The sequence below is a fragment of the Symphodus melops genome (genome assembly GCF_947650265.1).
Source record: "Symphodus melops genome assembly, chromosome: 17".
Classification (NCBI taxonomy): Eukaryota; Metazoa; Chordata; class Actinopteri; order Labriformes; family Labridae; genus Symphodus; species Symphodus melops.
This window is the reverse complement of record NC_136707.1, coordinates 20792515-20820224: the sequence shown is the minus strand read 5'-3', so window position 1 is coordinate 20820224 and position 27710 is coordinate 20792515. Positions and strand designations below refer to the sequence as shown.

Sequence of the window (27710 nt, the reverse complement as noted above, 5' to 3'; positions counted from 1 at the left end):
ACCGAGAGCCTCTTCGTTGTGTCCAAAGGATGGCCTTCAAGTGTATGCACTGACCTTTGCTGATGAAAGGTCTGAAAATGGTATTTTAACAATATCATGATGCCCTTTCAATATGAAAGGCAGCATAAGCATCACTCTTAGCCAAGGGAACTTGAAAGGAGGCAGGGTGGCAGAGGAACGCGGTGTGTCAAAGTGTGTGTGAAGATATGGGCGAGCGTGTGTGTGAAGCTAGAAGCTATTACATGTTTAAATTAAATAAGTGTAAGTGTAAGGAGGCTTCATGCAGACGACGCTGAGCTTATTTTAACAGCTTTCACAAAGGTCCAAACTAAACATGACCTTCTTTGTGTTATTAAACTACATTTATGTCCCATAAAACATTAAATCTTACCTACCTCCTGTATCTCCATTTCTCTTCTGTCCTGTGAACATCAGTACAAGGATTAGGTGATTGAGCTCACCTGCGTCCATTTATCAAGACCAGAAAGGGGGGGGGGGGGGGGGGGGGGGGCAGTCATTCATTAGTGTTTCCTCATCTTTATTTCTTCAGGTTCATATTGGGATTGAAAGAGTAGATGTTCTTCTCTTTGGTCAGTTGTTACATATATATGTCTTATTTCAGGTTAACTTCCTATCCTTCACTCCCTGAGTTTTGAATTGAAATGCTGTTCCCCTCTCGCCCTATCTCAAGGTTTGTATCAGCTTACCAAATCATCAGCATCAGTTTCGTGATGATAAATGTGTACCCCTCCGCCGCTGTAAATAGTCCCTTACAGATTATTTGAATCCTGTTCAGAAAAAAACAATAAAAGTGCCTAATCCTTTCTGTAAGGTCAGTGTCTCCAGAAGGATCCAATGAGTTGAGGACTGTAGAAAACACACATTGAATATATTGGACATATTGAATCAGCACTAACAAATTGACTTTGACTCAGCGGTCGAGATGACAACTGGATGAATATGTTCAAGCTGCCAGGTCTGTTTTCTAAACGTAGTAAAATGTGTTTTTGTTTTCACATACTCACAATAAAGCTCTGTGAACTGTAAACGTCTAACAGCAAATCTCCACACGTCATACAACATTTGGCAGCTGTTCATTTCAGACCCTGGTTGCAGTTTAATTGTGAGATTTGATGAAAATTAGACAAATTTAATTTATATCAGATTTTAAATCAACAATAAATACTGTAGATACTGTAAACACTGTCACAGAGTTACATCAAGGTGGCCTCATCACACACACACACACACACACACACACACACACACACACAGTGCACGAGGTGCCACAGGAGGCCTAACAGTTAACTGTGCAAACAGCTGCGTGAAACGTACTTATGGCACCATTTGCCAAATGTCTCATTAAAGCACACTTACACACACTTCTTCTCACGCTCCATCGCAGAGGCTCCGGTGGCCAAATTAATGCTGCATGTTTTAATTTCCAACAGGGAGTAAATTAAGAGCTGATAATGGATGCAAATCTGAAGGAGATTTCTCACTGGATCCGAGGAGTTGTACTCTCCTCAGCAGGGGTGTGTGTGTGTGTGTGTGTGTGTGTGTGTGTGTACGGACGCTGGTTTAACACCCTCACATACACACATTACCATCCCAATTAAAGCAGATAAAATCCATACAACATCCATCACGAGAGACACAAAAAAAAACAAAGGAAGCCATTTGCTAATTTGAAAAATAGAACATTTTAATAAAGGCTACATCTCTTCATAATTACAATAATTAAAGTACCGAGGCATCTTTTTCAACTGAGCTCTATAGAACGCATAATTTACAGTTTACAAGTGGAGCCAAGGAAGCCATGAAAAATATTATAAAACATAAACATGATGAAACGGATACTAAAAGGCATAAAAATATCTTTTCAACATAAGGCCCCTTGTAAAAACCAAGGGAGTAAAAGGACCCTGAAAACTGGGTAAAACACGGCAAGAATCCATGTAGGCACAGCTACTGTACTCAGTTTAAACACTATGGACGTAGTGTATGTCACCACCATCGTTAGCGTCTGCAGCTCATAGCGCAGGCTTCAAATACACACACACACACACACACAGTAAGCCCTACTCGACGACATGTCAGTCACAAAGGTAAGCACGTTGGGGAGCACATCTAGAGCTTTGCGTTGGTAAATATGAACATTGGTGTAAACACATTTTGGGGACCCGGTCAGGGCATTCTCCTCTCTAAGCAAATACGTAGGCGATTTGTGCGATGCCTGCGCCACTGAAACAAAGGCACTAAGACGCGACAGATCAAGGCTAGCTGGGCAGAGTCCCAAAGAAGGGCATGAAACATTAATAGCATCTAGACTTTTCTTTTTCAAAGTACACCCAGTGCCCATTTAGGGACACAACCACAAGTAGCACTGCAGTAGTAAATATATTATCAGACTTTTTTTCTTTCTTTTTTTTTTTTTTTAAGTGAAAAGAGAACTGTTGTCAAAGCTTCAGCAGTAAGCTCTCCGGCCGAGAGATCAGAGATGTCCCGCTCAAACCTCCAGGAACACGAGTGGAGTTATTGAAGAGGTATCTTTGAAGTTTACAGTTCGATATGAGGGGCAGAAAATGAATAAAACCCATTTCCTTTGCTCCAGAACTGACGCACAGAAAGGAATGAAAAATAAAAAATCGTCTACGATCTGGAAAAATAAGAGAAGTTTGTCCAACTCCAAGCAGCTTGTCCATGGAAGAATAAAAGGGTTAGGGCAGGGATATTTCCAATAAATAGCAATATAATCTTTACACAGCAATACAAGCATCACAATACAATGCAATGTACATGTATATTTGCATATACATCTAAGTGAGGGGCGAGCAGGTGCCACAGGGCAGATGCTGACAGGTAAGGGCAGGTAGGCTGTCAGTGTCAGATTTGAACCCGTGGCCCCGCCTCTTTGAGGAGTGGTCATTCACCTGGAGTCTCTAAAGTTCTCTCTTCTGGAAACACAGACACAATGTTTCAGTCCAGCAACATACAATCCTTTGTTTTCTTCACTTCAAGGTCCTTTGATAGCGATCGTTTGTCTTCCTTTCTTTTCGATCATCATCGTGTGTCCACTTGGTCTTTCCACGTCTAGCCGACGTTCCTTAAACATCTCCGGTCCTGCGCGGTTAGCTTAAAAAGACACGGGCGTCACGCTTCAGAGCACGTGAGGAAGAACCTCCACAGGAGGTCCAAGTGTTCACAGGAGTTTAATCCACATCAACGCGGAGCTCCTCACTCCATCCTCTCCACCTTGCCCAGGATCTTGCCCTCATAGGTGGGCAGCACGGAGCTGTCGACGGACACCTCCTCGAACACGGCCCCGCAGTCAAACTCATTGCTGGCCTTTTTGAAGTAGTACCTGCAGCAGAGAGACAACACAGGGTTAACACCCACAGATTCACAGACACACAGTCTTCACACAAGCTGGATTCAAGATAAAAGTCAAAAGAAAGACCCCCAAAAAGAGTCTAACAGCTTGTCGCCACCTCCTTTGTTCCACCTTTGAAACATCAAGAATCATTTCCACCGTCTGTGAAAAGCCACTCGGTGCACATTCAGCGGAGCCTGCTGGGCCCACAGAGCTCTCAGGGTGGGGTGGAACCTGCTGTGGAAACGTCTTGGTCTAAAATGAAGAGGCTCACGCTCTTCATCCCTTCCCACTCTTGTTTTTTTTTTTTACCTCTCCCTTTCTCTTTTCTACATGCAGTTGTCGTGAGCTTTGCCCCGGCGAACAGGGGCCAATTAGGCCAGCGTGCAAATCAAGGGCTCCTTTGACAAAGACTGAAATTTTGGGTGCCTGGAAGTCTGCCTGTCATTACACACCCCCCCACCCCCCCCGACACACACACACTCTTGCCTGTGCACTCGTCAGGAGACGCACGTGCTTTCACTTGCCCCTCATCCCCGTTTCATTATTACAGGACAAAGAAAAGAACAAAGTGGAGGAGGAGGAGGAGCACGCAGTACACCGTGTACTTCCTTACCCCCGTTGATAGCACGAGCTCTCGCTGGGTGCTATAGGAAGGGCAGCAGACTGACAACTTTCTGTGTGTGTGTGTGTGTGTGTTGACGAAAAAGTAAGTAAGGAGGGGCTTCTTGTCAGCCATGACTTCACTGGGCCATTAATGATGCATACCCCCCCCCCCCCCCCCAGCCTGGTTTTTAGAGGAAGAGAAAGCAGCAGGGGTGGGTTTCACTCATTAACTATGTAATGGAAAAATGCCTCGGTTTGCTCCATGTGTGGGGTGACTGGAATGTTTGTGAGCATTTTGTCTTTAATGAGATGTGAGGCTGACAAAATCCAACATGTGATTCTTGTCATAAAAGAGAGAAAAAATCCAGCTACAGACTCCGTGCTCAGATGTCTGAATGCACACGAGCCAATCAGCACGAGGGAGGTCACTAATAACGAGCAGCTTCATTTGAAATAGAGGACGGCTTTAACAAAGTTAAAGAGAAAAAAGAGGGAGGTAAGAACAACAAGGCAGATCAATAAGAGGACATGAAAGATCATAAAACAGGCCTAATAAGTGTGTCCTCCTCTCTCTCTCATCCTGCCCAGGAAGAAGGAAAAACAGGACGAGCCTTTAAAAGAAAATCTTCAAAGAGCCGTGATCTTTTCTTTTTTTTTTGCAGAGTGAGAGAGAGGGAGGGAGGGAGAGAGAGGGAGAGGGAGAGGGAGAGAGAGAGAGAGAGAGAGAGAGAGAGAGAGAGAGAGACTGAATTTCCACTGGAACATGTTTTATGTGGCTGGATCTGTTTTTCCCCCTCTCTTCTCCCCTTCTCTCTCTCTCTGCATTTGCACTGACATCTGGCACCAATATTGTCTGGCAGGGCCCGGCAGTACTGTTCTTTGTTGAACCGCTGCCATGTTGAAATGACCCAACTCCACACATTCTCTGGCTGCTATTAAAGCGCCGCGCGGCTCTCTTTCCAAAAAATGTGGATGGTATGACACAGGAACTGAGACAGTGAGCCAAGGGGAAGAGAATAGTGGGAGACGGACAGATGTGTGTGTGTGTAGGGGGGGGGGGGGGGGGAGTCCGAGCTGAGAGCTTGTCACGTTTGTTGATCTGAAAATGCTGAACACATCTGGACGCGAAGATGTGTCTATAAGTTCTTCTGCTTTTTTTGTTCTGCAGAAAGAGCCGGATACCTGTAATTATCAACACAATCCTCAACTCGTGCTTATCCTGGAGACCGTGTCCGCCTAAGCAGCAAATGTTTGATCTGCTTCCCTTCAGTGCCCCGCTGGAAAGGAGCAATCAAAGTGAAATCTCTCTCACAAACACACTGGAGCTGTGCGGCCTCAGTCAGCGCCCTGAAGTACAGCAAACAAGCCAGTCTGGCATTTAACAATCTGCCTTTCAAAAATATCCATAAAATGATTACAACATGTGTAAACAGAGTGCACGCTCAACGCGGGCGCATTGATGTATGCGCACACACTCACACACCGGGGCAGGAAGAAAAAAAAAAAAGAGCCCCTGATAGTATCAGTGAAGAATTTGCACGCTGGCCATTTGTGTGAGTCTTTGTTGGTTGAAATGAAAGGGGCCGGGGCTTCAAAGCCATGTGTATTAAGTGTGCCTTAGCATGGAAATCAATACCAGATGGGACCCAAATCGCTGCAGTTCAAACTCTTCCACTAACCCCCGCACCACCCACCCTCCCTCGCTCACTCGCTCGCTCGCTCTTGTCCTTTCCTTTTTCATTGCACCCCCCCTTTCAAGCACACACACAAACCACAGAGGCCTGAATCAGACTGTGCACACATGTAAATAAAGACTGATAACAGAGCTATGTATAGACGTGGATAGCGCTCTAATACATGTGTAGAAAACACATCAGGTCTCGCAGTTCAAAGATCAAAGATGGACCCTCACTGAGTGAAGCCTCAGCTTACAACAGCTTGCTTCACTTTATGGTTTCCATTAGTCCTGCTCCGTTAAGGATTGTGTCCATTCTGATGCACAAAGTCACAGTAATGCTGACATCTTGGACGGTGCGTCCCGCAGCGTCTGTAATCCTGCAGGTACCAGAATAATGTCTGTGCAGATTTTTTAAGAACAATCTACGTGGATTACAAAACTTCCCAGCTCTGAAGCTGCACTTCTGAACTTCCACCTGTGCAGAGGGATCTGTGCATCATTTGTTCCGTCTTCAAACCCTCTTTTATTTCAAGGCTGATGAACTGATAGCGTTTTATAGTCGGCAATCACAATATCAGAGAGTGGCCGGTGTCAGAAGTTCAGGTTACGTCACTCTACGTGTTCCAGTCTTACACTACACACCTGTAGTTGCCCTTCTTGCGAAGCTGCTCCTTAAAGTGACCCAAAGTGAGACTGTGGCTCTTCATGGTCCTTCTGTAGGGGATCTCCTCACCGCAGAAGAAATACGTCACCACTGTCTCTCCGCCGCCGCACGCCCCCGAACCCTTCTTACACTCCTTCATCCTGGAAGAAGTCAGAAAAAAAAGAGAAAATTAGAGACGGCCTCGTGAAACGCACAGACGATGATTAAAAAGAGAAACCAGGAAAAGAGCAAAGCATCGTCAGGATCAAAACATCACATCTGCAAAGTGCACAGAAGACCGGACTGCACTAGAAATACAGTAACTGAAGAACACCACGAACTGAGTGAGTGACCCACTGACATCAGTAAGTGTGTACTTGTGTGTGTGTGTGTGTGTGTGTGTGTGTGTGTGTAGAGAAGGGGCTCAGTATTATCAATTCCCCTTCAGCTATGTCCAAGGCTTTGTAGGCCCACTTCAGAGGAGCTCGCTCTCTTTGCTAAGCTCTGCTCGCCCCAGCCGACTGCCAGCTCACTGAAGGACAGCCAATAAAAGTGATACATATATATGAAAGGGATGTCTCAGTCAGGTGGTGCGGTGACTACACACTCCCCACACACAACACAAACACACACGATTCATGCAAAGAGAGGCAGAGCCAGTCATCTCTGAACAAAGCTCAGAATACACTCCTCAAAAAAAGAAGGGGGTCACCCACTCTTTTCAGTGATGTATGTGTGTGTGTGTGTGTGTGTGTGTGTGCACATGTGCAATATGTAGGTTTGACCACTTGTCTGTGTGCCTACATGTGCAGCGAGGTGTCAAGCAGGAAGAGTTAAAAGGGTAGAAGTACACTGCAAGGTGGAGGCTATGGCTGAGAGGAGGAGGAAGAGGAGCAGAGAGGAGGAGAGGAGAGGGAGGGCGGGACGCTAGAGGCATCGTACTCTTCTGATTGGAGACCGGGGCTGGTGGTAGGAAGGCCGGCAGGGCTGGGATTGGCTAAAGACAGGGGGACGGACCCCTCACCCTGGACAGGCACGAGGAGGCTCTTCTCTTGCTGGACGCTGGACACTGAATGTCTGGGAAGAGATGAACCAGCAGGCTCAGTTATACAGTCATATTCCCTTCAGTTACTAATGAGCTCGTTCATCAGTCACAACTTTGTTTGATGGCTACGAAAATCCAAGCAGCACTCAACCTCTCGTCTCTGTGTACCTTTGCTTGGTGGTCTTGGTGGAGACCTCCTCCAGTCTGCGGCAGGCCTCCTCCAGCTGGGCCAAAGTGTTTGGAGGGGGCAGGGGAGGCATGGCCGGGTCCTGGATGAATGGCTGGGCCGGCTGGTGGCTACGCAGGTGGCCACAGCTTCCACCGCCACCCCACGTGTGCGTCTGGGTGGAGGAGCCTCCAAAGGATTTTTTGGTGCTCTGGTTACTGCTGGGGAGAAAAAAGAGACTATAAGCCTCAAGACACGCTTTGCAGGGGCAGAACTCAGGACGTGTTAGAGTTTAATAAAGCTAAAAGCTAAAGGTATCAGCAAGTTCTTACCTGTGAGACTTGTGCCGGCCTTGCCGTTTACTTTCCAGGATCCACTGCAGCACATTTTGGGTGGGGTCAGCCGTGTCGGTGGGCAGCTGTAAGTCCTCCATACACCTGTCGGCTGCTCCATCCTCAGCCCCTGCTCTACACACACGCCTGGAAAGAGAGCTGGATCGCCTGGAAGCAGAAGGGAGGAGTTCATTTTTTACACGTTCAACACAAGGAAACACCAGGAAAAAAGATCGGAGAAGTGACTTAAACTCACCCTGTGCTGTTGTCCAATGAGACGGACCCACACATCTCTCGGCCCAGGCTGCGGCTGCGCTGGTAAGGCTGGCACTCGCCACCGCTCGAGCAGAGGCCGTGCACCCTGAGCGCCGCCTCCCTTTCAATCTGCTCCTTTGTTTTGGAACTGGCGTGATGGTGGATGTAATGGTGGTGGATGTGTTTGGTGCTTTGCCTGCTCACGAGGGTCCGGATGACTCCTTGGTCAGGACTCGAGATGGAACAGGAAGCGGAGGGCCCCGTTCTTACAAGCGTCTTGATTCCGTAGGCTGCCCGTGTGAAGGCCTTGTGCTCCGGGGAGGTGGAGCGAGGCGAGTGGCGGATGACTGCAGGAGACTGGCAGCCGGGGGTCTTCAGGACGCGAGAGAGGTGCTCGTCCAGGATGGCCTGTGGGTCCTCGTCGGATGAACAAGACAGGAGGGCCAAGGGGTGCGGAGAGAGTATGGGAGCGCTTGCAACGATCTCTGTATCTTCTCTTTCCTCCTCCTGGAAACAAAGAGTTGAAAGTTATCATGACGAGAAATAAAAGATAAGAATGTAATCTTACAGTAAAAAAAAAAAAAAAGAATTTCACACAAACCTCCTGAATTTGCTGCAGCTTCTCCTCCAGAGAGTTGATGGTGTCCTGCTTTCTCTTCAGGCTCTCCAGGCGGGAGATGAGCTTGGCTGCAAACTCTGCCGGCTCCATCGGGACCATCTCCTTGGGAGGGTGGCGAGTACGCTGTGGGGAGAAAGAAGACGCATTAGTCAGCTGCATCATCCCTCCCTCCATGACCGAACCCCAGCCTTCCCCGACTTCTACAAAGACATCCACGCTCCTCCTCTCCCCTCATCTGCCTACATGCACGCGTCACAAGCGCACACGCTGGCCGGACTGATCTCGGGTGCTCTGATAGGCACCCAGGGCTACAGGGTTGTTTCAAGGGGTGGCAGGCCTGGGCGTACGGTCACGCCGGGCGAGGCCTCGGCTGGTTCCCTCTGTCATCATAGCAGGCCTCTTTAAAGTCAGCTCACTTCAAAGGCTTCCTCGTCAAATATCAAACACTCAGTGGGGGGAGAATAGGATGGCGGAGGGAGGGATGGAGGGAGAGATAGATGGGAAGCAGTGGCTTTACATCTTGGAATAAAAGCCACATATCGACAGGGGGTGGAAGGGAACTCCAGGGAGGAAAGGATGAGGGATTAAAAATATGGGAGAAGTTGAGATGCAGAGATGTGTCCTCACAGGAGGGAAGAGAAAAAGAAAATGAACAGAGGGATGGATTGGAGGAAAGAGATAAAGGTGCCAAACAGGACAGAAGATCAGACAGGTTGAGGTAATTTATTCCCCCTTTGTCACACACTGGGCACCTTTGAGGTACAGTGCAGTGACAGTATGAGAACGTGTGTGTCTGTGTGTGTGTGTGTGTGTGTGTGTACGCACACTTTTTATATTATTTGCATTTTTGCACCGGGGCTTTCTTGATTTTTCTTTTCCTTTTTTGTTTCTCTCAACCCTTTGTAGTGAGGATGAAGGGGAGAAAAGAGTGAGAAAAAGAGGCGCTGTGTGATGGAGCCTAGGGCTGGTGCACCATGGGAATGGCAGCCATTGCCAAAAATCAGACGGGAAACAAAAACAAGTATAAAAGCAAAAAATGAAAGCAAAAGGGGGACAGTGGGAGAGAGGAAGCAAGAAGCAATCTGTGGATCTTTTCCTAATGCAAGTAACACTTGCTGCATGTCTCATAACGTCGAGAAGAATCGGGTTACATCAAGTTTATGTGAACAGGCTGCTTACTTGAATTTGTGCAAACGTCCCCCTGGCTCTTTTTTGGACCTCCTTTACTGAAGTTAGCCTCTCTTAAGCCTTAAGCTACTAGATCCCCTCTGACCCACTCAGAGCTCACATGACACGCTCAAACTCTTCCCTCAGAAGCTTCACTTTTAAGGGAGGGTGAGTGAGTGCATGTGTGTGTGTGTGTGTGTAAGGGGGGGGTTGTAGTTCTGTGGAAAAAAGGGGGCCAGCTCTGTTGGAAGTTGTCACTTCCCTGTGCGTTTGTTCCATTCATCCTCGGATCAAAGCGCTGCGTGTGCGTGCGCGTGTGTGTGCGTGTCTGAGTATCTTTGTGTTTTTGTCGGGAAACCGGGCTGATTTCAGAGCCCCCGGGAGAAAGCGGCAGAGATCTTCCTCATCTCTCCCTATTCTCCATATTTACATCATCGGTAGGGAAGAAAAACCCCGGTGTGTTCCGAGCGCTGCGGCGATAAACAGCTTAGAGACCCCCACGTCTCCCGCAGACTTCAAGGAACCCTAATGGGGGTGTAGGTGACACCAAAGGTAGAAAGGGGGCTCGCAGATCCAAGTGTGCATGTGTGCTTACGCGAGTGTGTGTGTGTGTGTGTGTGTGTGTGTGTGTGTGTGAAAGTGGGAGTACATCTTTGACGTTACTCCTCAGATCTTTGCTGGTGTTGTTGAATTGAAAATGCCGAATACAGTTTGCAGGACTATTCATAGAACCAAGAGAGACCCGGAACAGAGGGTGGTATGGAAATGACTCTGTGGGACCCAGGTTCAAAAAGACTTCTGAGTGTGTGTGTGTGTGTGTGTGTGTGTGTACTTACAGGGAAAGCCGGGAGAGAGACTTGACTGTTCATCCTCATGTTGCGCTGCATCTCTCTCTGGAGCTGTTTCTTGGATCCCAGTTTATACGGAGGGATGCCATCTCTGGGGGGAAACAGAGAGATCACAAGGGTCAAAGGCTGCATCAGATCCATCGTTTAAGACCAAACAACCATTCAAGGAGGAGCTAGTTAGCCAACTGAGGAGATCAAACACATTTCAGGCAAGAAGAAACCAAACTGTATTAATAATTCCATGTTTTTTTTTCTGTGTTTTTCATGTTTAAGACCTAATTTTAGAACCAAAAAAAATACTCAGAAGGAAAACTAAGGCAGGATTTCCAGTCTGGTTTATATGTCCAGGTTGAACTGGCTCTTGGTGAGGTGATAGGAGGTTTTGTTTGCCCTAGAAATGACACTCATTTTCATCCCTGGCTCCAGCACAGCACTGGGACACCACACACACACACACACACACACACACACACACACACACACACTCTGCAGTCACAGTGCGCTCTGCTCTACTGGCCAGAAGTAATGTCAGCATTAGCATTCCCCTACTGACTTTAATGTTCAGATGAGGACACTGTTAGCATTAGCTTCTTATTCAAAGAGTTTCCCGAGGACAGGACCCAAGGGTGCAGCTAACCTGGTTAAATCTATCCGAGGGACTGAGAGGCACGAAAAAATGAAATCAAACAACAAACAGCCGAGCTGGAGCATCAAACCGAAGCACTTGAGTAAAACAGAGTCTTTCCTCCCATGCTAAGCAGCAGTTTCCTGGTGACCTAGCCTAACTGAGGAGCACTTTTCCACTTTTGCTTTGAAATGCCACAGTCATGCGCATAAGCACCCCCCCCCCACCCACCCTCGCTCCCCCCTCCCAATCTTCATTTGGCAAGCACTGCCGCAGCCAGCCTCTGATCTCCGCACATCAAAAGGCTGGTTTGTAAGATAAGGTAATGTTTGAAGTCTGCGCAGCTGCATTCCCCAGCGTCCAAGCAAATCCATAAATAAGATATAAGCAAAAATCCCCCCCCACCCTTTTCCTCCACCACTCTTTTCTCTTCTCACCCAACCGCCTCCTCCCCCCTTTTCTATTCTTTTCTTAATCTCTAGATGAAATTCAAATGTTTATGGGTCCTTTCAACTGACCTAAAGAGAGGCAGATATCCTGATCAAGGCCAGATCAGGCAGAACAGAGGAGGGGTGGGGGGGGTTGTGTCCCTGTGGCGTGGGCTTTGTCACTACACCGGCGGGCAAAGTACAGCAGAATACGACTATATGGGCCTCGGTCTCTTTGAAGCAGCTGTGTAGAGATATGCCAGAACAGAGGACTCCCTGCCGTAAAAAAAAAAAAAAGCTCTTCATAGCTGCCATATTTATGTGTAACCTGGACGTTTGCATGATCTGAACCTCAGCGTGTGTACGGATCTTTAACATTTCTGCTTCAGTGACATCATCCATGTGGGTTCTTTCGCCGTCCTGCATGAAAGAGCGCGTCGGGCCGAGATTTTTCTGCTTTCTGTCCTAAAAGCAGCTGACCCGAGCGCACTTGGCCTTGAGCTGTGCGCTGACTTCATGGTGCCTCGTAGCTGGAGAGACATGTGATCACGCCAAGTAACCTTTCGGGAGAACGAGGCGCACGGCACGTACACAGATAAGCCCACATGTAGACAGAGGCAGGCACACAAAGTGTTGTCTTGTTTTGTCAATCCAGAGGCAGTTAATCAATAACAGCGTGGATAATGAACCGATCACACTCACAGCAGTAAAGCTGTCATTTCTTTTGGACACTTCGATTCGACACCATGTGTTCTAAAATGATACAACCTGTTATTTTTATGACCGATAGAAAAAAAAAAAAAAAAGGCGTCAGCTCTTCAGTCATGTTTTAAACACAACGCTGTCTGAACTGCACAAAAACGCTCGCAGCTGATTTACCTGCCACTTCTGGTCACAAGTTCTGTTACCTGCCGTGGAATCAAAACAGGTACCGACATTTTTTATTTCTAATAGAATCATAATAAAGTCTTTACAACTTCTGCAAGTCACCATGACAAGTTTCTTACATCTCACTATCCCATGAACAGTGCCCATACTACTGAAGCTCTACATGTAAAACCCCAACTTGTTAGCGGAGTACTTGACAGAAGGATCTCAGTCCGAGCCTCAGATAGAGAACAAGTCCTACTGTACGTAAACTATGCTGACAATAACTGGTCTGGTGCTATCGGGAACAGTAAAACCTCTCTACGTATCCTTTTAATGATCTCTTCACACTGACGATCAAACATTTTCAAAGACATGTTTGAGCGGAGCAGTAAGAGGCCTGGCATTAACCTGCACCGAGTCCTGCTCGCCACAGACTTTCTGCAAGAGTCTCAAGAGGCAAAAAGTCAACAGTCTTTTCCACCACAGCAAACCGTTCTTCCTGTGTGAGTCCCACAGCCGCTCATAAGAACCGTCCCTTCACACCCACACACACGTGCATGTTTCGTTGTGAATCACTTACACACTGCTGTCGGTCAGAGACATGGCGTCGTCGGTCATAGCATCACTGGACACCTCGCTGTCATTGGTGCTGCTGACGGGGGCGAAGGAGCCCACATGGCAGGGGTTGAGTGACTCTCCTCTCTTGTATGATCTGCAGAGGTTACAAAGACAGACTTAAGTTTGAGGCTAACGCACAACAACTGTTACAAAAAATGAAACAGGTGGATGAAGCGCTGAGGATAATGAGAGTGTTTTCACAACACAAAAAAACAGGAGTGTGATTGGAACGATGCTGAGACCTGTGTGGACAAGACGGCAGCAGAAACAGAAGACAGAGGCAGCCGATGTCGGATCATTCCTTCTTTTTAATGACCATAAATGTCAAACTCCTTTTTTTTTTTATTACTTTGGCTCAAATGTTGTCATTGTGTTTTTTGCAGTTTAGACATTTCTCTCTGACTCTCGTGACAACTTTGGGTTAAAAACATAACTGTTTATTTTTCTAAAGCTTACTAGTTGTTATGTTTTGAAGCACATAGTATTGAAAAGTATTGAACATTTTGACAATCCTGCTCAGGGGATACGGAGAGAAAAGTTATTGAAGTGATTAAGATGTGAAAAAGTGAGTGTAGATGTGGGGAATTTCACCTTGTGTGCTTTTAGAAACAACTTTAGCCTTTAATAAATGATTGTGATTGGCTAGCTCTGATACTTCTGAAAAATCCAAGCCTTCAATTCAAGTTCATCTGCACTGTGAAAGCTGTAGTTTTCTCCTTATGCTCCATTTAAGCCTTCTTACACAGCCCACAACTTCTCTCTTTCCACCTCTCTCACTCTTTCCTCTGCATTAATCCCCCGCTGTGCATGCATTCTTGCCATGGTACAGACGGAGGAGAAAAGGGGGGAGACCAGAGAGAAATAAAAAAAAAAAGAAAAAAAAGTATAGAGTTGAAGCATGAGAGTGTGTCTGAGGAGGAGAGAAAGGGGAGAGGAAAAAAAAGTGAGGAGGGAGAGACCAAGCAAGACTAAAGCTGAAGCCCCCACCAGCTCCGCTCTGACCTTCAGAGGGGCTTGCAAAGAGTCAGGTATTTAACACAGCTGGCCTTGCATTCTTCCCTCTCTGCCTCTCTCCCTCACCCCCCTTATTTCTCCTCCCTCCTTTTCTTTCATTCGATGCACCCTTCTCCTCCTCCTCTGTCCTTCCTTTCCGCTCTCTTTCCCCTCACTTTCTCTCCAAAAGCATGCCTCCTAGTCCCCATCCCTGAGATTTCAAAAGGGGGAAAAAAAAAAGATAAAAGTGGAGAAGGCAGCAAAGGAGGGAATCAGAGGAGAATTGACGCAAACAAGAAAAGAAGGAAAAAGAAAGTGAGAGGGGCTGAGGAGGGGAAGTGTTGATTCTCTACTGTAGCTGCTCTTTTTTATAAGAGAGTAAGACAGACGAGAGGAGGTGAGGAGAAGGAAGCGGAAAGGGGAGAAATGGCTTCCACATGTTTTGAATCAGTAGTGTGACAATATGGGAGGCGGGGGGCTTCATGACAGAGGAGGAATATGCATCCATCGATAGAAATGTTTGGACCCCTTCTTCCAACACAATTATGCTATAACTCTGCAGCATCAACTGTTGGCATTTCTTCTTTAAATTCAATATTAACGCCTCAATAAAAGCCTGTGCCTGTTTAGGATGCAGCCTCAAAAAAAAACAAAAAAACTTTTGACACTTTTAAAATGCACAGGCAGAGATTTGAAGGCCAAAAAGAAAGCCACAAACTATGCAATGTCCATTTTAAAAATACCATCCTTAGATCTGCTATAGATTGATATCACTGCATAGCAAAGCAGAGCAATGTCATCATCTATTATTTGCCGGCCGGGGCCACAGCCAGTAATGCTCTGTGAACTTTTCCCGTGGAAGACGATCCCTCATTCTGCTCAACTATTTCAAAGCCCCGGAAATCCAGGCGAGCACCAGCAGAGGGCTGCTGCTGCTGGAGAGGGCGAGAGGGGCCAGAGGGCGCCACGAGTGGAAAACACACCGACTTCTCTACACAATTTAAAGACAGCCTGAAGTCATTTAAGAGTTTTAGATGTTTCCAGTTGTCAACAGATTCGTAAATTCCTTGACTAGCGCATGCATGCTGGTTATAAAGCAGAATAGTTCTAAATGGTGTCGCAGCCATACCTGTATCCGCTATCCATCACCTCCACCTCCCTCATGGACACGGTGGCCCTCTGCGCCTTCACCGACAGTCCAACCAGCGCTTTGGCTTTGAAATCACAACTCCACTCCTCCTCTTCATTGAGCGTGGGCAGGTATCCACACACAACTTTCAGGTCGCCCAGTCCGTTCGAGTTAACGTGATTGGGGTTTTCGCCCCCAGTCCTCACGTACTCGAGGTAAATGTCAGAGGTCAGAAACATCTGGTACGCGTTCTCCTCCATGTCCGTTTGGATCTCGGTCTGCGCCTGATCAAACATCGCAGAGTCAATGTGCTGCTTCTTGACATTGTCCCGGATGAAGGTTTTAGTCGCGGGCTTGAGCTGCTGCGCGACGATGCTGTTGTTCTCGATGTAGCGTTTGTAAATTGCTTTGGCGACTCTTTGCGTTTTGGTATCCTTGAGGTCCATTTGTCTGAAGCCATTGCAGGCGAACCAAAAGTCTAAAGAATCGACACACTTCTCTCGCTCCAGGAATGTCCTAAAAAGTAGAGCACCATCCTGGTCCCCGAGGAGAGAGTGCAAAGACTTTGTCCACCGAGACAGCGGCGAGTCCGGAGAGGCACTCCCCTCCGGCTCCCCAAGACCATCCTCGTTCCTCCTCGCCGAGGAGCCCGGAGAGCCGAGCACAACCGATCTAGGGGGTTCAAGGGCTTTCATGGTTGCGAGTTTGCCGGGGTAGCAGGGCGACTCGCCCTCCTCCCCCGGCACTGGGGGTCGGGGAGCATCTTCTCTGAAACTACTGGCGAGATGGTCCATAAACGCCCGGCTCATGGCTCTGAAGGCAGCAGGAGAGAGATCCTGTGTGTTGTTCGCCTCCTTCTGAGCTTCTACTGTAATCTCCTCACTCTCTTATGTCAGCGGGGGAGCTTCTCTCTGGCTGCCCGTCTTCTCTCTGAAACACAAAGTATTGATCTAATCAAAACCAGATCCGCCCCAACTTCAAAGGAGGAGAGACGCAGTCAGAGTCTTTTCAGAGCCTCTCTGACTTTTACACAAGGAGACAGGCTAGTTCACAGAGGGAAAAAAAATCGGAGAAAACGCTGCAGCAGCATTACATAAAGAGCTTTTTCTAATTTCCATTCTCATATCTCACCGTGGGATGTGATTCTGCATTGGCGCTTTTGGCGAGGACGCAAAAAGAACAAGGATTGAACACTGATAAATTGCGCGTAACAAACCACCTGCGCAATGTCTGAATGAATCATCCTTCAGAGAAGAACTACTCGCGTATCTCAAGCGGCCCTGTGCCCTGATAATTAATAAGTCATTAACCCTTCAGAATGCCAGGGCATTACGCACGGACTCTGGCTTTATGAACGCTTCCGGATCCATCACGCCTGATGCCAGTGTTAAAGCCTGAACAGCCTGCTACGAAATGCGAGCACGTCTCCTAAAATCCATCCCTTCCACTTTCTTATATTCTGGGGAGTCATCCGTACGGTCTTACATCTCATTACAAGCGGCTAAATCACGTCAAATTGAGCCTCCCCGCGAGGACCTGTAGGACACAGATGTGGGACAAACTGGAGGAGATCGAAAACGTGACCAACATAATGATTGGAGTTCACTGGCTGCTGATGTTTGCTGTACTACTACTTACTAGAGCTTTCACATATCCAACTATCTGTTTTCTATCGCGGAGATTACAAGCAGTTTGTTACACATGATCGTCCTCACAGCCAAAGGCATCAGTGTTACCTTGGATCAGAGGCAGATGTCACTTTGTTTCTCTGACACATGGCTTCAATGCTCGAGTATGAAACTTGTCTGAGAAGGGAAACAGCTCCGGACACAGCAACGACTTAAACCTCTCGATTACATCGACTTGCTATTAAAGATATTATTCAATGAAACTGTCTAAATGACACAAACACACAGGTTGATACCGTTCCGCAGTCAAGAGTCTTTAAAGTTACTCAACCCTGCATCTAAGACGGAAAAAACAGCCCCGTCCAATCCCAAGTACACCAAAGTCTTAGATCTTGTGGGGGAGGAATTCCACTAAAAAAAAACCCACAGTTCTTGGTGTTTTCTACTTCGCCTATGAAAATGAAATATTAAAAAAAAAAAAAAAATCTCTAAAAGGACACGAAATGAATGATAGAGAAAAGACACGAAGCTGTTTTTTGATCTCGAAACGCGAGAAAAGTGGCTCATTTTCCCCCAGAACAAGACTTCAAAGGCGAGTCAACAGCACATCAAAGGGAGCTCCGATGGGGGCCAGTTTGAGGAGGCGCGCGCTCTCTTGTAACTTACCATCGATCCACGAGTTCTCCACACAAATTAAACTCCGGTTATTGTGCTTTATCCACATGAACAAACACGTAATAATCCACAGTACTCGTCTCCACGACGCGTCCACATACAGTCCCGTTCAGGTTTGAGTCGGTTTACGGAGAGAAAAATGCACTCGAGAGGAAAAAAAAAAACTACCGCTTTTCTCCCTCCTCCTTTTCTCCTCCCTGTGCATTCAGACTGCCATGCCGCACGGTAGGTCTCTCCTGCAGGCGACTCCAACACCAACTGAGCCGACAGGCTGGAGCAGCGCACTTCAAAGTGAGAAACCGACTGCCGGGTCCCGACAGCTGCATAAAAAACAATTCAGCCTAACGCCACCGTAAAAAAACAAAACAGTCGCCGAAGCTTTCCGGATAAGTTGCAGTCACCCAAGGTGAAGCATTTTTTCACGACTACTGTTTTTATTTTACAAAATAAGAGTTTTTTTGCCACGCTTTAACAGTCTTTTCCCACATCACGAAGTTGCAGCTACACAGTGAGGACCTTATCAAAGACAAGGAATCTTGAGCCAACTCCCCGAGGCTTTGGAGCGTCAGAAGTAACTGATCTGCCGCCCCAATAGCATTATCGCTACAATCCCTCTGTTGCTACATAAACTTTAAAGACGCAGAGATCCTTTCTTTTCGAGACCCGCATAGTTTTTACAGATTAATCCACTGGAGTCCTGGGGATGCACAAAGCATGCACCAGCGTGTAAAAAATAGCACTTCCATATCCTCACATGAATTTTTGGTCACATTACAACACCACAAAAGCCCAGTACAATAATACAACTGTATTTTTTAAATGCTTAAAGAAACTATTAATAAGAAGAACAAATAAATATAATTCCTGCAAACACACTGCAAGCGTCATCAACTGGCAGAAGACAATTCTGCAGGACAGACCTTCAAAATTAGTCTCAAAAGAAAAGGCATCTCTAAATTCTCTCTGTAGTTGTTAATAGACAACACTGTAATTCTCCATGTTGCAATAGGACCTCAGATCATTGAGCAGTTATCACTCCACAGCTCCTACCAGTGGCAATAAGGGCACATGGTACATGCATAACACACACGCACACTAAAACATGTGTTTGCTGAGGATATCAGCTCCGTGGAGGATGTTACATGATTTAAGCAACAGAAGAAGACAGTATAGCTTGTTCTGCATGCCCCTAACTGCAGCATAACTAATGTGAAAAGCCTAAAGACAGATCAAACATTTAATATACGTCCATTTACTGCACTGACTGAGAGGATACGGATCACAGTGGACGTTTTTCTCTTGCTACTTTTTCATTCTGGACTGGCTTCAGGCATTGATGCTTGATAGTGTTTATAGACACAGCCAGGAGTGTTTTGGATGGGTCTTCAAATGAGCCCTCACAGGAGACCTTCTGCACAAGATGACTGGCTATATTCTTGAGAGGTAGACAGTAGGTGTCTTTGTGTCCTTGTTGTCTCAGCGGACTGAGGTGCAAGAAGTACAGTACAAAGACGGCAAACACTTTGATCAGCCTGTTTGTAAAAGGTGCTGTGAAACTTTCTCCCTCGACACCTCGCTTCCCATCAAGGTTAATAAAAGAGGAAATTGCCCTTGAAGAGGCGATGATGACTAAGGGATTAGTCATGATTCAAAGGCCACTTTAACAGGCTCACATCCTGCACAAAAACACTCCCAATATGTCGACATCAAACTCACTGTCCCTGCAAAAGATGAACATCAGATGATTGCAGAGTGCTTCTACCCCCTGCAGGGAGTAGATACTCGATCCTCCATGAGGAGGACTTGTGTAGCTTCTTAACTTACTAGCTACATGAAGAAAATACTATTTGATTTCTTTAAGTTTTTGATGTATTTTGGAGTATTTATATATATGTATTTTTATATCTGGGGTTATAGGAAATCAGGACGGAGAGAGAGAGAGAGAGAGAGAGAGAGAGAGAGAGAGAGAGAGAGAGAGAGAGAGAGAGAGAGAGAGAGAGAGAGAGAGAGAGAGAGAGAGAGAGAGAGAGAGAGAGGAACAACATGTGGGAAGGAGCAGAAGGTCAGTCTTGAACCCGGGCCTCCTGTGCAGAGGACTAAAAGGCCTCTGTTCTTGGAACGTGACACAACCACTACTGTACGCCATCTGCGACCCTGAATCTTTTTTTTTTTGCTTTAAATCAACTTTTGGAGTTGCAACATCACATTTTAAGAGATTTTTAAAAGTTACTAAATGGAAGAGAAAAGTTGCAGAAGTTGTCAGAACAGAATACGAGATGTACGGTAATGTGCCAGGTCAGACAATAACGACTCAGACTTTCAAATCAAATCTTCAAAAACACATATATGTCATCTTGTAAAAGTTCGTCTGCAGAGTCCGGCTCCGTCTCTAGGTATCCGGGTCATCTGGCTAATATACTGAGTTAGTGCTACCCCGACAATGTCTGCCTTTGTTAACTTTGGAGGACTAAGCCTGACCTCTGGCAGTAAACACACCAGGGTGGAAACCATCGCCATGGAGATGGTGTGGACCCCCTGCCTGTACCAGGAGCCAGTTGGGTCTTCATGTCCTGCCTTGTCAACCCCCCTCTCTGGCTCATGGGAGGTCCCCGTAGGTCGGGCCTTCCCTGCTGCTCCTTCAGGAGCTGACCCCAGGTCTGGGACGGGGCCTGAGACCAGGGGTGTCCTTGGCTCCTGGGCCTATAAAAAGACCCTTAAAAGGGGGCTTCAGGGGAAGAGGTTATGGGGTGTAACTGTCTCTGTTTTGGGAGATATTATTACAAGGACAGGTCGAATTTGGGCTGACTACAAAGAGGCCTATAAACAGAGACGGAAGGACATGCATAAATCACTTGTGTGCTGAATTAATTCTATATTTTTGACTGATTTATTTGTGCACGTGCACAAAATAAACAAATGTGCTTCATTCTCTTTTGCATCTAAAGTCATATTTCCCAAAGAACACATCTTGTCCTGCAACTGGAAGAGAGAGGGTTTTATGACAGTGCTGTAAGGTCTCCTGAGCAGCCGTGGCCTGTCGTAACAGCTACTGGCCACCTCAGACGCACTCATAAACACTCAAATTGTGTGTGTGTGTGTGTGTGTGTGTGTACCGGTGCTGTCCTCTCTGTGCAGCAGCCCTGTGATCAGTAACTGCTCTCAATTACAGTATTGTGTGCCGTTCCTTTCGGCTTGGGGTTAAACTCTTTGCAGACCCCTTTGAAGTGCTCATCCCTTTATCTCAAGCCAGAGCCAAGAATTTGGGGGAGGACAATGGAAAATGAAACCAAGAGGGAAGCTTATGGCAATTATCAACCAGGGCCATGAGGAGGAAGTCAGTGCACACACACAGAAAGAGAGAGCAGATAAAGAGAGCAGGAGACTGCCGATGTAGGACAGGGGGTTACTGTTTCAAGTTTGTTTGGTGTGTACACACCCGGGGCAACAACCGGGTGCAGAGAGAGGAAATGGAGGCTACCTCTTCAAAGTGTAGGTGACAACAGGGGGACAATGGTCTCGGAAGGGAGCGAGGAGCTGATGAGAAGAGCTGCAGAAGTCGCGTTGGGGGTCAGAACACAAACGTAAGCGAGGACCGAAGAGTGGCATGAGAGGACAAGAGGAGAACGCAGGGAGAAGTGCTGTTGTCAGCAGAATCAAAGAGCATGCAGAGAGCTGAGGAAGATACAATTAAAGTGTGGAGTTAAGACAGGCTTTGAAGTCGGACATGGTGCATAATACCCTTAAAAGTTAAGGAAGGGCAACAATTCGGCAGTTTGTTATGGGGATGTTTTGAAGGAGGAAGAGGAAGGAGGGTGGTGGGAGGGGTTTGTTTTTGAAAGGGTTCAGTTTGAGGGGAATGAAGTTGGATTTAAGGAGCCAATTGGCCCCAGATGCATTTTTTTTTTTTTTTTGCAAAACAGGGAATGTAAAGTGTGAGTGGGAGTTGGCGCCTACCTTTGCATTTTGATGATGGGGATGCGAGTGTGAAAGATGGAGGGGGTAAAAGAGAGAGACGTGTCAGAGCAGATTGAAGAGTAAGACAGGTAGAAGACTATGAGGTAAGAATGAGACATGAATTAGGTTGGGAATTGGTGGCAAAGGAAATACAAGAGAGGCAAAAAGAAAGGAGGGGAGCAGTTGAAGGTTATTTATTGGTTTTTTCCCTCATTTTAATCCCATTTTGCGCTTGACTTTTAAGTCTACCAATGTATAGAAACAATGTCGGATGCACTGTCTAATCCCGTTTGGGCCATGAAGCTCACTCCACGCTGACAGTAATGACTTTCATTTCCTCTGCTGCTCCTGCTGAAGCACCATGCAGACACTTCACAGGCCGGACGCCACTGCTCCGCCATGCTTGACAGGACAGTGATCCGTCTCCGAATCAGTCTTAACCTGAGCCCTGGACTCCCTCACTCAGCCTTAATCCATCACTTTAACCCCATCTTCCTCTCTGCTGACTCGGGAGCACAGGGATCCCAGACTGGTAAGGTGATTAACTCGCTCGTCCGTTCAACAGATGCCAGATTTTTATCTCTCTCTCTGCTTCCTGTTCCCACATTAGAGGGGTGTGTGACGCAGCGGCTGGGTGAGCACCATGCCAACAGACATGCCACATAATCGCCTTTAAACACTGAACAACCAAATCACAGCTAACATTTTAAGTCTACCTTTGACACAAATGTAAAGGCACTTTGAGTTTCGAACTTTGCACCACTTTTTACACACACAAAAAAAAAGTGAGTGTCATCCAGTCAAAATATCTCCAAAACAGATCATGTAACAATCGGATAATGAAAAATTGCACAACAGTCATTTAGTAAAAAGCCATGTAGAGCACCAGGGCAACAATTGAGCTCACAAACATCCTGTCCAAACTGCTCACTCTGGGAAATTTAGAAGAGGTTCACAAACATGTGAAGGAAGCTACATCGAGTGTTTAAAAGATCATTTTGGATTTCACTTTGTTTTGGCTACATATCTTCTTATTATGTGATTTAAACATGGTAACGTAGTTTTTTACTAAAACTGTAAAGTGTTAACACTTTGTGGAGAAGATGAGTAAGATATGAAAGCGTCTCCGAGGAGTTTTGATGTGCTGATGAGACACAAATGAATACTCATGTCTCTTCATTAGTTAATAAAAGCAAACAAGACAAAATGATCAAATGGAAGACTGATGATTTCTATGTATTGATTTCTTTTTCCCTGTGAACACTGCTGTGCTGCAAGTGTTGGACAAAGTGAAAAAAAAAGGATGCTGCAAAAAAAATGCCTTTTCCATAAAATAACAATCCCAACATTACAAAGCACTTAACTGTTTTACAGAAAGCAGGAGGACACTTGTCTTTAGAAAACAAGACCTGCACATGTGAGCAGGATCAGCACAGTGACTTACTACTTTGTCCACAGGGGGCGCCAAAATCAATGCTCACAGTTACTTTAAGTTAAGAATTCCTGCAACTTTTAGATGTCTTTTTTGTGCATTTAGACCAAGTTCAGATGGCTTTTCCACACTATGAAAAACAATGTGTAGTTGCATCTTAACATTGATAGATACAATTTTAAATTTGGCATTTCAAGAAAATGTGCAACAATACCAAATGATTCAACTTCATAAAGAAAGGCAAAAGGTAAAATGAGGAAAAACTAAAAAAAAACCATCCCAGCAATCGGACCAGAACCGTTAACAACAACCCATGTTAATCGATGTCAGGTCAAATGCAATGTCTACTTTATCTGCATACGTGTAGATTTGGCCAAAATAGCTCCTTCTTCCCCTTTTCTTGTGCAGGAATTTTCTGTGCAATGATAAAAGCAGCTGACAGAGATAAATGGAGAGAGCGAGACAGAGATACCCAGACAGACACAGAGGGCAAATGATGCAGACAAACCTCCCACACGGTGTTAAGAGTTACATTTCTGTCCCCCAGCTCAGCCCACACCATCAGCCCAGACAGCAAACTCATGCCACAGTCACACACACACACACACACACACACACACACTACCAGCTGAGCCTCCTTCACTGAGGCTGTACAGCTTCGAACCCTCTTGTTCTCATATCACACAGCTGCAGATCCTTCCTCAGCTTTTTGCTGTTTGAGTGACAGGCCAAGGGGGGAAAAAAAAAAAAAAAAAATCACTGCCATAAATACCGAATCAACAAAGAGAGGAACGATACAAGCTAGGAAGGGAGACAAAAGCAGAAACCTGATGGAAGACATCAGCGTGTGTGTGAGAAGTGGCGGCGATAAACAGCTTTATTTATGCACACAGCGTACAGCAGCCAAACACAGGCCTCCTCGGGTCTGACTCAGAATACAGCGCTATAAAAAGCTCCAGTGACACACGGTTCACTCACACACACACACGTATGTACAATGACTTTGTCAATCACACGCGGATGTACAGTCGAACCCAGAGGCCTGTCACAAGCACAGAGTCATACGTGTAAATCTATCACCAGGCAGAGAAAGCGCCCTCGAATCACCCCGTGCTGCAGTTGATTAAATATCACGGCTGGTCTTACGTTTGTATCCTCACATAACCCCTTTGATATCCTGCAGGAATAAAATACTTCAAAACAAAAACGGGATGAACGTTCCTTTCTGCTGCAACTTGAGATTTAGTAGCTGCTCTACATTCGACTGACTCGCAATCAAATGTTTTTATCATTTAAACGAACACACTGAAGGGAAACTAAGTTCACACTCTGAATGTCCCAGAGAAGAGTTTCCAGGTGTCTTTACTTTACCTGAGGATTTAAGTTCTGCTGATAAGAGGAAGAAGATGTCCTTTATTAATTCTGCAAGGGGAACAATTTTACACCATGTCGTTGAACATGCCACGCACACATGCACAAACAGGATCCACGGACGAGTGAGGGTGCACACTTGTACTGTGTTCAGCGTCTTACTGCCTGACTCGGCAGAGCGCAGGAAGGGACCTGGCACTTATCCTGCTACCAGACTAGATCCGCGTCGCGACTTGAAACGGTGGCCCTCCGGTCCCCAACCAAAGCCCCTACAGACGGAGCTACTGCCATAAGACAATCAGTACACATCACACATAACAGACATCACACACTGAAAAAGATGAGAAAGGGCTTTGCAAAAAAGAAAGCAATAAACAGATTCAATATAGCAAGACTTTCAACTTATTTAAAGGTACAAGATGTGAAATGTAAACATCAATTTAGCAGAACAGTAAGACATACTAGGTCAATATATCAGTGTTCTAAAAAAGAGTGAAGTCAAACTGGCTCTGTGTTCATCAGGGACGGGACGCTGCCTCCTCCAGCTTCTTTACGTTGAACTGGGAGCCTCCGATTGGTTTCATTCTCGTGACGTTCCCCGTCCAGAGGCGGCCCCGGCGACTCTGTGACGCTCTGAGCAGAGTAATAATGGCAAGGAGAACCGACAGACTTTAACAGTCAATTCTCAGAAGAGACTTTTGTTTTGGTCTGAAATACTTCTAAGGAATGACACAAATCAACTGTGAGCTGCGTATGTGAATGGAGATCAGGCGCAGCCCTGAGGGAGGAGGGACATCTACTCTGAAAGTCACATACTATACCTTAAAAGATCCGAGTGTTTTTCCTTCTTGTTCGAGAGGTTGAAATGGAACTTTGTCTTTTAAATGATGAGAGGTTAAATTAGCCTCAGAGCTAAGACAGAGCACCACTATACTGTACATCCTAGAGCCTTTACTGTACGTCTTCACTGTCTAATTTCTTATTTACATACTGATCTGTAATTCTACTGAAGTAAAGAATCAGTCATCAGTCTCCTCTGCTCATCACTCTTGAACTGAAGCCCATTTTACACAAACATGTTTGATTCCTGCTCCAGCTGTGTGAAGGGAGAAGATGGCCGAGTGGCGCTCCCTCACTGCCCTTTACTGTTGTCACACCGCAGTCCGCTGTGTGATGTGGAGATAACTGAGAGGAAGCGACGGCTTTGATCCTTAATGGGGCCGTGCAGGCTGTGTGGAAATGACTTTCATGGCCTGTATTTACACAAGCACAATTATGAAGGTTCACTTTGGTGAGAGACAATCAATTAGAGTGAAACTATGTTCGAGTGATCAGACAGATTAAAGGAGAGGTTAGAAGAGGTCTGCTGACCAGGACCGTGGTATTATCGACACCTTGAAGCGCATCTAAAAACTCAAAGTCTCCGTTTAAATGAAACGTTTGTTTGATTCTCAGTCACAGAAACCTTTGAAAAGTCAGCTGTGGAAACAACTTGAGTAAAGAGTGAAGAACGAACGAAACAAACCAGCTCACGGGACTTTTATCGTCTAACCTCGCCTAAAGGCTGAACGGCGTTTTTTTTTAAATGGCCTCACTTGTAAAACACCTGCAGGCGTGAGAGGAAGTGAGGCGTAGCAATGGGGATAACAGCACATTTCTTCTCATGGCTCCTCTTACACGCAGACACGTCACGCAACTTTCTCTCCTCCACACATCTGGCAGATGTTGATGGAAGAAGCCATGATTGTTTGTCTCATAGCAAAAGCAGATACAAGTATAAGTAGGTTTTCAGGTGGCTTTGGAGATTGTTCTTAACCTTCACAAACAGACACTGAATCAAGCTGAAAGCATTATGATATATCTTAGTCTATTTACCCGATGAAAACACTCGAACACATCTGATTCTGTTTCCATGAATCATATCAGAAGCAGGTCGATAAGTTAGGAAAGTTGCTTTGACATATTCCAGGTGTGCATGCTGGATTGTTTTAATAACTTATTTATTGAAGGATTTAAGGACTGCGGGCTTTTTCCTGCATGTTTGAGTTTGGCCCTTTACATCAGGTTTAGATCCCGAGACCCGCAGATAAAGTCGGACAACATGTTGGACTTGTTTGTTTCCAAGCTGAGGCCTTTCCTGGCACACGAGTCAAATCACACATGCAATACAAAATGTGTTTCAGCATGTCTGTATGTTGTAATAGTTATGAATCCTCCTCCAGAAACAACAAAGGCTTCACGCTGAAAGACTAAATTCCTGCATCTCAGAAGTTGGTACGTGGGACAGCTTTCCTTTTGTCTTTCTCTTTTGTTTGTTCTCTCTCTCTCTCTCTTGCTCGCTCGCTGTGCGCGGGCAGCAGAATCAGCACATCAAATAAATACAGAGAGGGGTATAGTGTTTCGTTTGGAGACAGCCGAACAGGTCAGGGACAATGGGAACACATGGAAGTGCGTGAGCTGTGGGTGTAAAAGGAATAGAAATCCAACGCAAATAAATGCAGGCCCCACTTTGAAATCAAATCAGCTTTTTGGAATTTAACAGTTTTCCAGAAATGATCACTATTCAAGCCCCTCATGCCAAACACAAAGTATCAATGGACATCCTCGGCCCACCAAATGTAATTATAATCATAAACCCTCCACACGCCGGGGATATCTGAGGAGACATGGTGGCCCCTCGGTGGACCCCAGTCTGAATGATTCCGTTGGGTTTGAGTGGAGCCGTGGGTGAAACCCAAAGTGGTGGCCGAGGCAGAAACACTGTAGCGTTTGGCCCGAGGTTCAAACATTGGACTCGCAGCGCTCTTTATCCCAACCAACCACAAACCCCCAACTGCTCTTTACAGTTCAAATGGGCGCTTGAGCAGAGAGACGACGCTTAATAGTGACGGAGCGGCTGGGAATACAAGGTCTTTGATTTAAGTAAAGTTACAGAGCTAATCTTGGTAAACATGCATGTTGTGGTCGTAGGAAAACAAGGGCAACAGCTTGGCTTCAGCTAATTGAGGGATTCATTAAAAAGGTATTTGGAGGAAACAAAAAGCATGATCTGAAAGAACAAAAGAAGGAGCATGACAGAAGAAAATGAGACAAAGTTGTTTTTTATTAAATGATGGATTTGACAATTGATGGACAGCGTCTTAAACAAGTGATGTCATAAAAAGTAAAAAAAAAACAACAACAATGTAAACAGCAGTGAACATAAAAATGCAAATTCAGTTTCCATAAAAGAAGAGTTAATAAATAAACAACAAA

At 46.0% G+C, this 27710-nt stretch overlaps 1 protein-coding gene across 2 annotated transcripts; it reads right to left on the bottom strand.

Annotated features, from left to right (window-relative positions):
* Nucleotides 1-1149: 1149 nt before the first annotated feature.
* axin2 (axin 2 (conductin, axil)) lies at nt 1150-19314 on the bottom strand. Of its 2 annotated transcripts, XM_079366388.1 has the most exons (11): nt 17690-19314; nt 15396-16325; nt 13236-13367; nt 10721-10823; nt 8700-8840; nt 8100-8605; nt 7844-8011; nt 7514-7732; nt 7243-7377; nt 6300-6461; nt 1151-3364 (listed from the first exon to the last, which is right to left on the bottom strand). In XM_079366388.1, exons 2-11 carry the CDS (start codon nt 16202-16204, stop codon nt 3238-3240), a joined length of 2502 nt encoding a protein of 833 aa, XP_079222514.1. In that variant the 5' UTR covers nt 16205-16325; nt 17690-19314; the 3' UTR covers nt 1151-3237. The 2 variants fall into 2 exon arrangements, with proteins under 2 accessions (XP_079222513.1, XP_079222514.1); XM_079366387.1 differs by lacking the exon at nt 17690-19314 and having other exon boundaries at nt 1150-3364; nt 7514-7729; nt 15396-16294.
* Nucleotides 19315-27710: the final 8396 nt, after the last annotated feature.